This window comes from Urocampus carinirostris, chromosome 2 (genome assembly GCF_059441175.1).
Source record: "Urocampus carinirostris isolate Australia breed hairy pipefish chromosome 2, RoL_Ucar_1.0, whole genome shotgun sequence".
Classification (NCBI taxonomy): Eukaryota; Metazoa; Chordata; class Actinopteri; order Syngnathiformes; family Syngnathidae; genus Urocampus; species Urocampus carinirostris.
In genome coordinates, this window is record NC_142350.1 from 2600325 (window position 1) to 2612829 (window position 12505).

The 12505-nt window shown below is 44.1% G+C and overlaps 2 protein-coding genes across 7 annotated transcripts in view; one reads left to right on the top strand and one right to left on the bottom strand.

The window, feature by feature from the left end:
- The window catches only part of gabbr1b (gamma-aminobutyric acid (GABA) B receptor, 1b), a 45310-nt gene extending 38341 nt beyond the window's left edge, over positions 1-6969 (top strand). For 4 of the 6 annotated variants that reach the window (XM_088328327.1, XM_088328328.1, XM_088328330.1 and 1 more), the window contains 13 exons: positions 1379-1570; positions 1815-2060; positions 2129-2192; positions 2288-2365; positions 3375-3525; positions 3598-3730; positions 4628-4744; positions 4823-4927; positions 5000-5093; positions 5153-5280; positions 5413-5541; positions 5605-5748; positions 5823-6969. In XM_088328327.1, the coding sequence (XP_088184453.1) occupies positions 1379-1570; positions 1815-2060; positions 2129-2192; positions 2288-2365; positions 3375-3525; positions 3598-3730; positions 4628-4744; positions 4823-4927; positions 5000-5093; positions 5153-5280; positions 5413-5541; positions 5605-5748; positions 5823-6062 (1821 nt within the window). In that variant the 3' untranslated portion in view covers positions 6063-6969. Of the gene's footprint in view, positions 1-1378; positions 1571-1814; positions 2061-2128; positions 2193-2287; positions 2366-3374; positions 3526-3597; positions 3731-4627; positions 4745-4822; positions 4928-4999; positions 5094-5152; positions 5281-5365; positions 5542-5604; positions 5749-5822 lie in introns of those variants that run through there. The other 2 variants (XR_015849691.1, XR_015849692.1) reach the window with 2 other exon arrangements.
- Positions 6970-8876: 1907 nt separating this feature from the next.
- On the bottom strand, positions 8877-11256 carry tnfa (tumor necrosis factor a (TNF superfamily, member 2)). Its single transcript, XM_088328332.1, has 3 exons — positions 10996-11256; positions 10866-10922; positions 8877-9532 (listed from the first exon to the last, which is right to left on the bottom strand). Exons 1-3 carry the CDS (start codon positions 11180-11182, stop codon positions 9087-9089), a joined length of 690 nt encoding a protein of 229 aa, XP_088184458.1. The 5' UTR covers positions 11183-11256; the 3' UTR covers positions 8877-9086.
- Positions 11257-12505: the final 1249 nt, after the last annotated feature.

Below are 12505 nucleotides of genomic sequence, written 5' to 3' on the forward strand. Positions count from 1 at the left end.
GGGAGGCGAAGCTTGTCGTTTTGGTGAGTGAAAGCAAAAACGGTTAAGGAAAGTGAGGTTGTTATAGCAGAGGTGGCTAATTGTCAAATTGGAAATACCTGGGGAGAGGAAAAGTGAAGGGGATTGAAAAATGGTGTAAAGCTGCCATCTGTTGGGGAAAAGAGAGACTGCTGGTACCAACCCATGACAGTCAATCTCAGATCATGTAGCCTTTTTGCACAATTTCTGTCACAAAAATTAGGGACATGAAAACCTCCCTTGGATTAGTCGACAGACACAAGTTCAATCTATGAGGCTAAATGCGCTCTTACATTTTATTATATGGACCAGACATTCGGTTGTCGAACAAACCTCAGCCCAAATCCATGATGGAGTCACCAATTATTGAAGGGCAGTTTTGTTCTCTGGTTCTTCATGTGTTTGTTGAATTAAAGGTGATGGGAATTTTGGTAAAATAAGAGGCTGGAGATAAACTGCTTCTTTAGACATTTTATGATGGTGGAATTTTATGGATGTCACGAGGTGTCAGACAGACCCAAATGCGGGACACAAGGGAAGTGGTCTAAACAGGGAAGTGGTCTAAACAGCAACAAAAAAGACTTACCTTGCGAGAAGAGGGTGTCTGACCTGGATAGTGTAGGAGATCTTGAGAGGCAAGCTTGATAGTGGCTCTTGGGGTGGCGAGAATCTTGAAAAGGAGATTATGAGTATACCTTTAAGAAGAACGTTGGATTGGCAGGTTTTGGGACGAGAAAGGAAAACTTGATAGGAAGACTACAGAGGGGTTCTTGGGGAAAAGAGAATCTAGAAAAGGAGACTTGGGAATACGTTTGAATAGAGGGTTGAAGTGATAGGTCTTGACGTCTAGAAACCGAAACGTGGAGGGTATTAAAGGAGGAGGTCCTGGGATGCAAAGCATGTCATCTTCAGGAATTAAAAACTGTTAAGCAAAGTGAGGTGGGAGCCCGAGGTATTTATATCAAAGGTGGCTGATTGTCAAATTGGAAACACCTGGGGAAAGCAAAAGTAAAGGGGATTGGAAAATGGGAAAACTGCCATCTTTCGGGGATAAAAGGGATTGTGGGTACCAAACCATGGCAATGAACACTAAGACTACATTATGGCAATTGTGTGAGAGTGCCATTTAATGGAATTTTTTTTAAAACTTTTTCTGAGATGTTACAAAACTACGATTGAAGCTTTGGGTTGTTTTTTATGGTTTTTCAATATCAATAGCCTGTGCAGCGCTGTCTTGTGAATGTTGGATTTGTTGATGTGAGATGCTCTTGTGGTTAGCACAACAATATGAAAACATGGCTAAAGCTGAAACACCTCTTTAAGTAGTACAGCTTTCGACAACCAGCTCGGCTTTGCGCAGGTGTACAAGGAAAAACTGTTTGGCAAAAAACACGTTTGGTTCCTCATCGGCTGGTACGCCGACAACTGGTTCAAGATCCGAGATCCGGCCGTGGACTGCAGCGCCGAGCAGATGGCCCAAGCCGTGGAAGGTCACGTCACTACTGAGATTGTCATGCTCAACCCAGAAACCGTTCGGGGAGCCTCCAACTTGGTGAGTGCCGTCAACGAGTGGGCTTTTTCCAGCTATGGTTTTTCTCGTTCTCTTTATTTCCTTCTTGTTCGTTTTCTCTCTCTCGCTCTCTCTTTCTTTCTCTCTCCCTCCCTCTCTCTTTTCTCTCTCTCTATTTTGTACATTCTGGCCCCGAGCTCAAATGAGTTTGGCACCCACTGCTCTAGACTTACTTCTAGCCTAAGCGAGGTGCGCAGAAAGCAAAATTAAGTCCCCATTCCTGCAGACCTCCCAGGAGTTCGTTGACCAACTGACGACCAAGCTGGGGGGTAAAAACTCGGAAGAAACCGGAGGTTTTCAGGAAGCCCCCCTGGCCTACGACGCCGTCTGGGCCCTGGCATTGGCACTCAACAAGACGGTGGGCGCGTTGAAAGCAAAAGGGCGTCGCCTGGAGGATTTTAGTTACAACAACCGGGACGTGACGGCAGAAATTTACCGCGCCCTAAACACTAGCTCCTTCGAAGGAGTTTCGGTAGGTCCTCTTAAATAGGGGGCCGGGGCAAGGAGGTTCCCCATGTTGAAACCTTGCGACTCTTCTAGGGTCATGTAGTGTTCGACGCTCAAGGTTCTCGGATGGCCTGGACGCTAATCGAGCAGTTACAAGGTAAGTTGGATCTCAGCCGCGATTCGACGATTGGCTTGATCTGAAAAGGAGATTTGGGGCGGAGCTCCGTCAAACAATTGACCCCGCCTTCACAGGAGGAAGCTACAAGAAGATTGGATACTATGACAGCACCAAGGGTAATCTGTCCTGGTATGGCAACGACAAATGGATCGGTGAGAAGCTTTTGTCTTCTTTTGGGCTTCCTATCTACCCACTGTCCTTTTTCCATTCTATGTATTTCCCTTATTTCCTTCTGGTTTTCTTCTCCCTTCCATTTTCTTCCTTCCTCTTGCTTCCTTATTCTTTGTTCCTTCCTTCCTACTTTCTTCTGCCTTTTTCTTTTCTCCTTTCTCTCTATCTTTCTTGTTCTTCATTCATTTTTTCCCTACTTCCTTCCTTCCTTCTTTTCTTTTCTCCTTCCTTCCTTCCTGCTTTCATCCTCCTTCCTCTGTCTTCTCTCATATCCCTTTCTCTTAATTCTTTCCTCCTACTTTCTCGTCCTTGCTTCCTCTTCCTTCCTTTTTCCTCTTTCCGCTTGCTTCCTCTTCCTTGTTTTCGTCCTTCCTTCCTTCCTTCTTCCCTTCTTTCCTTCTTACCATCCTCATTTTCTTCGATTCTTCCTCTCTTCTTCTCCCTTCAATTTTCTTTCTCCTTCTCATGTCTAACTTCTTTATTATTTATCATTTTATTTCCTTTCTTTCTTTCATTCTGTCTTTCTCTTTCTTTTTTTCTTTCTCTCTTTCTTTCTTTCTTTCTTTCTTTCTTTATTTATTCTCTCCATCTTCATGATGTTTTCTCCCTCATGCCTCAACTCTATCTGTTCCCCTCACTTATCTCGGTGGCAAGCACTGCTGCATCGGTGCCTCGCTCTCGTATCGCCGTGGCAACCGTTACGAGGCTTGTCACCATGGCAACACATATCTGGATGACACTGTCAAGGACAGGGCCAAGTTTGTGTGTCAACCTGTGCATACGTAGAATGCTTCTTGTATGGAAATCCTTTGAAACTTTGCATTTTCTGACTTTAAGCCTGTCAAAATACAATTCAAAGTTATAGCCTCAAAGCAAGTCCAGCAAGGTGAGGATTGCCTCAAATGTTCCTACCTTAGAACCTTACTAAAGCATGGCGACCTGTCGTTCTGCAACCTTCCTAAAAGTACTTACCGGTGTTCCCGTTGTTAGGCTCAGGACCGCCAGCGGACCAGACGGTGGTCATCGAGGAGTTCCGCTACCTGTCCCAGAAGCTTTTTGTGTCCATGTCTGTCTTTTCTGGTTTGGGGATCCTGCTGGGCCTCATCTGCCTGACCTTCAATATTTACAACAGCAGTGTCAGGTGGGCACCACCCCTGTTTACTACCCTTGAGTCCTGTCTACCTGAAGGTACCGCTTCATGTTTTCGGACCAGATACATCCAGAACTCGCAGCCCCAGCTGAACAACTTGACGGCGGTGGGCTGCATGATGGCGCTGGCCGCTGTCTTCCCGCTGGGCATCGATGGCCTCCACGTTCGACGGACGCATTTCCCACTGGTCTGCCAGGTGCCGTTCACGCTTACTTACGACACGCTTCCTCGACTGTTGCTGTGGCAACGAGGCTTTTTATAGACAATGAGACACTTCTTTTTGTTGACGTCTTTGGCAATCTTCAGTCTTGATGATGTCATTGATTAGGCAGCAACAACAAAAAATTCACTCCGTGAATAAGCATTTCTTTTGCAAAGGTGGTGTAATTGTGAACAGATACTAGCATTGCCACAATCAGTGTGCTTTGAATAGGATGCAAGTTGATGCCATTTGTTGACAGGAATCATCTTTCGTAGCTGGTTTGAGTCTTCTCACTTTTGGTCCAAATAGGAGTGAAGGCCTGACTAAGCCTTAAGCATGCCAGGCTTTTCCTCTTGTGGACAAAATGTTTGATGTGGAAATAAAAATTGGTGTCCCAGGGGAGGGCTGCTGTCGCCTTTTGTTAACAGAAACTGCTCAGGTCTTCTTTTTTGGTCCGGACAGAAGCAAAGGCCCAACTTAAGTATGGCAGGCTTTTCCTACTTCAATTTAGTCATCATACATGGCCAAAAAAGTTTGATGTGGGAAGAAAATATGGTGCCCCAGAAGAGGGCTGCCATTGCCTTTTGAATAAAGGAATAATCTTATATGGCATACTACGGTCTTTTCTTCTTTAGTCAAAACAGGAGTGAATGATTAGTATGAAAGGCTTCTCGGACTCAAATTTAGTCCTTCAAAAATTGGTGGTATAGATAAGGGGTGCTGACACACTTGTCAACGTGTCCTTTGAACCACTCGGGAAGGCAGCTGTCGGCTTTGCCGGCATGCTCTCTGTCTTGATTGATGAATCGCCGCCAACGGGGCCATCGATGCTGTCGATCCGGTTTCCTTGAGACTCAGGTCTGACGTACGTTCTCCTTGCTAATCTGACAGTTGAGGCTGTGGCTGTTGGGCCTGGGCTTTAGCCTGGCCTACGGTAGCATGTTTACCAAGATCTGGTGGGTCCACACGGTCTTCACCAAGAAAGACGACAAGAAGGACAAGAAGAAGGTAAGAGGTTTAACATGGTTATGCATATTGAGTGGTGATGGTGTCCTACAATGTTCCCGATTGTGAAAAACGTTGCAGTTGGAACCATGGAAGCTGTACGCCACACTGGGCATCCTGCTGGCAGTCGACTTTCTGTCGCTGATCATTTGGCAGACTGTGGATCCCTTGCACATCACTGTGGAGGTAAAGTGTTCCTCTGAAAATTGCTGGATTGATTTGTCCCTTTTTGGACGTATTTATGTTTTTCCTTTGAAGAAGTTCACCCGAGAAGCACCCAAAGGAGACCTGGACGTCTTGATCCAGCCACTACTGGAGCACTGTAGCTCTACAAAAATCAACACCTGGTTGGGTGAGTCCGACACGCCACCAGCATGTGCTGGTACACTTTTGTAACCCTTGGTAGTGCAGGCGTGCTGTACGGCTACAAAGGCCTTCTGCTGCTGCTGGGCATCTTCCTGGCGTACGAGACAAAGTCCGTCTCTACCGAGAAGATAAATGACCACCGAGCGGTGGGCATGGCCATCTATAACGTGGCGGTGAGTCCCTGTCAGACTGTCCTGGACCAGGTTTGGCCACGTAAACTGGTTCCTCCCATTTGAGCTGGATGTATTTTGCTTCCAGAGACTTTTCGGCCATTTTGTTTGCCAACAGTGTCATCTCCTGGACAGGTTCTTTGTCTAATCACGGCCCCCGTCACCATGATCCTGTCCTCTCAGCGGGACGCTGCATTTGCCTTCGCCTCATTGGCCATCGTCTTTTCAGTTTACATCACGCTGATGGTGCTGTTTGTGCCCAAGGTGAGAACGGCGTCAGGTATTCTCCAATCAAAAGACACCATCTAATCAAATCCGTCTTTGCAGATGCGGCGTCTAATCACGCGGGGGGAGTGGCCGTCGGACGGCCAGGAAACGGCCAAGAGTGGCTCATCTGTCAACAACAATGACGAGGAGAAATCCCGACAGCTAGAACGAGAGAACAAGGAATTGCAGAAAATTATACAAGAAGTGAGTGATTGGTGGATAAGAAATCGGTGGGCGTGGCCACTGAGGACGCTGACTTCCTTGTCTGTTTCCGGCAGAAGGAGGAACGAGTATGGGAGTTGAGAAACCGGCTTTCTGAGCGGCGGGCTCTGCGTTCCAGGAGGCCGGCATCCGCCGTGGAGTTGGCCCCGCCTCCCACCAACCCCAGGTGCTTGGCCCCGCCTCCTGGGTACCCTGCACCCACCAGCGAACTGCCGCCTTTTATCCTCTACCAACCCGACAACAAAACAGGAATGAATAGCTGCCATGCTGGACGACTTCAGATGCTATACAAGTGAGGTAGTGAGACGGCCGGACCCGCCGACCGGCCACGCATCCAGGCCACACCTCCAGGCCATGCTTCTTTTCCATTCTCCCAGGACACGACTCCAGGCCACCCCTCCAGGCAACGCCTCTAGGCTACACCTCCAGGCCTTGCTCTCACCACGCTTCCAGGCCACGTCCTTTTAACTTAGGACACACTGCTGCCTTCTGAACACTTCATAAACTGGATTTAGTCCAGAGATTAAGCTTCTTCGGCTCCTGCTAAGACCCAAAACATGAAAAGTGATGTCAAAACCATGGAAGTTTGTGTGGTCTGAAAGGCCATATCCCTCTCAAACAAGCACATGACAGCAACAACCGTCTAGCTTAGACCTAAACGTAGTAAAACGAAGTCATTATCTTTTTGAGTGTTAATTGCCTTCTCCATGCTTGCGTCTTACACCTTTTGGTGGTCTCCTTTTTATTACTGTACTTTATTTGGGAAAATACTTTCAATGCAATTCTGACACCATGTGTATTAAGCAAGAACTTTAATCCAAGTTGTTTAACCCTGACCTCGAGTGGCCACAACTCATCAATGCAATTCCGAACGTTCATTATTAGGCAGTCCAAGGATTGAGGGAAGGGTTTATATCCTCATATTATAAGAAATATTTTTGTTATTTTGCTATTTTCCTGTAACTGCAGTGTCTTTTCTGGCTTATCCCAGCCATAACAAATCAAACAATTACGAAGCTGTGATTTGCTTGAATCTTCATTTTTGATGGGAGACATTCGTGTAACATTCAGCCTCAAAATGCTGCTGTATTGTGTAGTGCTGGGGTCTCAAATCCAATTTACCTGGGTGCCCCCGGGGCTAAGGTCTGGGTGCATTCGGCCAAATGGGGTTTTCCACCAAAATAAAAGCGCTGCTAAAAACTTTCTGCTGTTCTTGAGGGGACATTGTGTTTTTTTTGCCCTCTAGATATCGCTATAATTTGTCGTGCAAACAAAGATTATTCCCACAAAGCACAAGAAAAAATACAAACTACAGAGACTCAATGTGACCAAAATTTCCATGTTTTTCTTTTTTCCCCGCATTTCACAAATAAAGAAAGAAAAGAAGGATATAAGTAGAGAAGAACGAATTTAAGAAAAAACGGGAAAAGGAAAGCAAAAAAGATAAGAAAAGAGAGGTAGAAAAGGAAAGCAAAACAAGAGTATAAATGGTCTGCAGTTATATAGTGCTTTTTAAGTCAATGTGCTTTTACACACTCACTAACTGATAGCAGCGTCAGCCATGCAAGGCAACAACCTGCTATCGGGGGCATTAGGGTAAAAAGTAAAAAAAAAACTTCATAACATTTTTTCTTCCTTTTCTTTCTTCTTCCCTTTTTTCTGTTACTTTTTCTGTGATTTTTTATCTTTTTGTTTTCTTATATTGTTTTCTTTTACTTCTGCTTTTATTTTTTTTATTTCTCTTTTTTCTTTTCTTTCTTTTTTTCTTTCTTAATCTTTTTTTCCCTTTTTTGTTTCTCTTTTTCTTGCTCATTTTCTTTTTATCATCGTGTTCTTGTTTTTGTTTCTTTGTCTCTGTAGTTTGTGCTCTTCCTTTGATTTTGTAGTTTTTGCTTGCACGACTCAATACGCAACAACTAATGGTGAAATCATACACCTTGTCCCTGTAACTTTCATATTAAGGCGGGAGCCACAATCGGCTCCAGGCCGGCGAGTTTGAGACCCCTACTCTGTAGTGTAGTGCAACCAAAAACGAGTGGTTTAAAGCACAAGAAGAATACAAACTGGAGAGGTTTAAAGTGACCAAAAATCAAAATATTTCTTCTCGGTCTTTGCCTTTCATGGGGTTTTGGGATTTTTGGGGTACCATTAGCAGCAAGGTGGCTGTCAACTCCCTCTGGGTGAGCTTCATGTTATGTCAAATAGATATACATTTTTTCATGTTTACATGATAGTTCATATATATTTCTGTTATTCAAAACACTACTAGTAAGAGGTGCTAAATCAAAGGTAATATTTGGCCCACAGGCCTGTTTAGGCCCAGCAAGGGTTTTACGAGACAACGCTGAGCGAAGCACAAGAGAAAAACAAGCTACAGTTATAATATGTCAACTGAATGTCGCTAAAGCCATGGGGCCACACGCAAAACAACTGGAGCTGTACTTCTTTCTCTCTCTTTCACTCGCTCTTTCTCTTTCTTTCTTTCTTTCTTTCTTTTGCTTCCTTTTTATTTCTCCTTTTCTCTCCTGCTCTTTTTCTCATTCTTTTTTTCTCTTTTTGTCCGTTTCTCTCTTTAATTTGTCCTTTTTATCTCTCTTATTTTGTCTCCCTTTTCTCTCTCTCTCTTTTCTTTTCTTCTTTTCCCCCTTTTTCTCTTAGTGTGGTCTCTCTGTTGTGTTCTCTTTTTCTCTGTTCTCTCTTTACTTCTCTCTCTTTCCCTCTTACTCCGTTTCTCTCGTTCTCTCTCTTTTTCTCTCTTACTTTCTTCTCTCCTCTTTTCTGCCCTTTTCTCTCTATTCTGCTCTCTTTTTCTTGTTCCTTCTCTCTCTTTCTCTCTCTACCTCTTTCTCTGTACCCCTGTTCCCACTCTCTCTCTTTACTTCTCTCTTTTTCTCTTTATTTCTCCTTCTCTCACTCCCTTTTTTCAAATCTACTTTTCTAGCATGTGGCCCCCTGCTAAAATTAGTTTGACACCCCTGTGCTAAATAATACGCAATGTCCCTTTAAGTGTCGGTGAATCCGTCTGTGTGTAGAATGGTCGCAATGACCCTTTAAAAGGTGGAATCAAATCTCCTCAATAAATAATTTATTAAATATTAAATACAATCACAAGTCATTGCATTGACTCTCTTTGTTTAAATAAGTCATAAATAGCTAGAAAAATCATAAATAAGTTGTTAAATAGATGAAGTGGATGCCACACACGTGTTTCCATTTCACAATAAAACATGTAAATCAGTTGAAGGTTTTGAAATGCACGCTACGTGCTACAGTTAGCATCCCTCCATTTTTGTCGGGATGAAGACGATTGGTCGTCGTCATTATAACGCAAAAACACCAAAAAACGTTTTCCCCGCCTCTTCCTCTACATTGGGCAACATTTTCTCGGTCACAGTTTTCAATTTGTCGCCCCGGTTGAGATGAAAAACTGCACCGGCATACACGGCAGCGTACCATCCTCCGTCAGGCTCGCCTTCCTGGTTTCCTTTCCGGCAGGCGGTCCGAACCGAGTGAAGGATGGTCCGGTACTGGTCATTGCCGAAAGAATCGGACCAGCGCCTCACCCGGTGGCTCAGGTGGAGCGTTGATGCATCGGTGTCGTCATGGCGACAGCTAACCCGGAAAGAGACTTGGGAGTACACAAAGTACAGTCCATCCTGTGGGATCAGGATCTGGTTCTGGAGCAGTTCTAGACCTCCTTGGGAGTGCGACGGGTCCACTTGCTCCATCCACTGCACTGAGTCAACCACGTCGGGGTTGTACTGGCCTGTTGACGGTAGAACACTTTTCACACTGTACTGAAGGCATTTTTTTGCTACTTATATAGTGGATGTCACAGTTGTATCCATTCATCTATAGCGTAAGTCTTCCTTTTGGCTAGCCACATACAAGAACATCTTGTAAACCAACATTTCTTAAGCTACGTATTGAGTGGATATAAATTAAACCCACCCAACCATATACAGTGTAAGTCTTTGCTTTTGGCATCTTGTAGACCAGTGCTTCCCAAAGTTTTTTGGGCTGCTGTATCCACACAGTGGATGTCAAAGTTGGATCTAGCCATTGTTGGTTGAATCCCTTTAGCAATAAGGTCACAGGGGCACCATTTCATGTGGTGTGTCTTGGGCAAGCACAGCATGTTTCCGTCATAGTGAAAATCTTTACTTTTGACAATATTTGTAGACCAGTGTTTCCCAACATTTTTTTACCTACCATCAATATCAAGTGGCTGTCACATTTGTATCCATCCATATATAGTGTAACTCTTTATTTTGGCTAGCCACGTACAAGTATACCTTGTAAATCAGTGTTTCCTAACCTTTTTTCAGCTCCCATGCTCATAAAGTGAAAGTCACAGTTGTATCCATCCATGTATCATGTAAATCTTTACTTTTGGCAATCTATGTATGAACCGCCCCAAAAAATAGCTAGAAACACTCGCGAGGGCCCCCTGATACAACTGTTAACATTTTCGCGTAAATCGGTTCAGCCGTTTTGGATATAAATCACATACAAAAACATACATATTATTTAGATAAAAGTTCTTTTTTTCAATGTATGACCTTTTTTACCACTAGGCAGCACTGAATAATACACACTTAACCCTTGGATGCATGACTTACCAGTACATATAGTCTTCCGTTAGTGGGTCGAAAATTTGTGAGGGTTAATAAAAATACAAATGGCTTTATGTCATAAACAAGCTTTATGAGGAATACCTGGAATATGAGAATATTACAACTTTTTTGTTGTAATTTGTGAAAATTTGTAAATTGTGATTTTAAAGGGTAACAACCCATGGGGTTATTTTTGACCAGACTTAGGGATCCAAGGGTTAAGTGCAGACCTGCCGGATAATTTTTTATTTTATTCCTTGCTTTTGATTCATTTTGATGTTAATTATCAACGTTTGTTGTATCTTTAGATCTTATTTTACATAGGGTATTTAAAAAAAAAACATATTTAAGAACAGTGGAAAGTTCTTATCAGAACATTTTGGTGGAACATCTGATTTGGCCGCGAGCTCCGGCGGCCCTCAATTATATTGAGTTCAAGACCCCTGCGCTAGAATGTTCGGAAAATGTTGATAAGACCCTCACCTGTTAAGTGGATGGCAGCTCGCACGCCAGACATTTGCCGCAGAGTGTGCCGGATGTCTGCAAAATAAATTTCTATGCTGACAGTTTGCTTCTACCAATACCAACAACCGTAGACATTGTGAGTTCTTACCGAAGTTGTCCTCGTCCGACGCATTTGTTTTTAACACCTTGCAGAACATGAAAGTAGATCCGGAAACCAGAAGAACCAGCATGAGGGCCAAAGGGGCCCTGGTCAGCCAGGAGCTCTGCAAGCCACCAAATAGGCCTTGCTTCTTTGATTCTACGTCCGCCATTGTCACTGAAACGTATCCGTCCATTTCGTATGTATATTCCTCAACTGTTGATTTTCTGATGGTGACTCTTTATAAAAGCAGATGTGGTAGAATGGGGAAGTCCCATGAGATCACTCGTGGTGAGTTAAGAGAGAAGCAAAACTAAGGAAAACTTAGAAACTGTGGCCACGCCCACTTACAGGAGCTGTAATGTCATTCAGTTCGGTTCAAGCTTAACTTTGTCATCTTTGATCTAAGAAACTCTCGCACTTCCTCATGCGTGTTTTTCACGTTGTGTTTGGGAGGCCACAAAGTGGAAGCATCCACTTGCTTGTAACAAAAATAGCAAAGCCCACACTGTCCATTTGTTTGCTCATTTGATTGTTTTTCTCAACATGACGTGAAAACACACGCCTGACCTCAGCTTCCTGGAGGTTGGCGTGATTTGGTGGCCACAACGTCAGACGGCTGCTGCCACAAAAAGCCATTTTGGCTCCCATTTCATTAGTGCTTTAAAGTGACCGTCAGTCTTGCAGAAAACAATGTGCAGATGGGTGGGAGACTGCACAAAAAAGGAAGTGAGGCATAGCAAAAATTGGTCAAATGCACTCCAGTGGGAAATGGGACAAGCTTGCCGGAGATGAAAGAAGGGTTTGTTGATTTTGCTTAAGTGGCTTGGAAGGAGCTTTATTTCTAGTAAAATGGTGCCAGAGTCAATGGACAATCATTTCTCCGAAATATGTTCAAATCTTTTACAGTCAAAAGGTGTCGGACAGACCCAAATGCGGGACACAGGGTAGTGGTCTAACCCCACTGGGGAACGTTTATTTAAACAGCAAACAACAACAAAATACTTTACCGGCGAGAAGGGGGAGTGGGACCGGGATAGCAGAGGAGGAGATCTTGAGAGGTAAGCTTAAGAGGGAAACTTGAGAGAGGATCTTGGGATGGGGAGATTCTTTAAAGGAAACTTGGAAATACATTTAAGAAGAAGGTTGAAGTGGCAGGTCTTGGGACGAGGAGGGGAAAACTTGAGAGGGGGACTTGAGAAGGGATCTTGGAGTGGATAGAATCTTGAAAAGAAGACTCGGAATACTTTTGAAAAGAGGGTTGGAGTAGCATGTCTTGTAGTGGAGAAACTGGAACTTGGAGGAAATTGAAGGAGGTCGTGGGAGGCGAAACTTGTCGCTTTGGCGTGTGAAAGACTAAAGGAAGCAAAAACGATTAAGCAAAGTGAGGCGCTAGCCCTTGGTATTCATAGCAGAGGTGGCTGATTGTCAAATTGGAAAAACCTGGGGAGAGAAAAAGTGAAGGGGGTTAGAAAATTGCGTAAAGCTGGCACATTTTGGATAAAAGAGAGACTGCAGG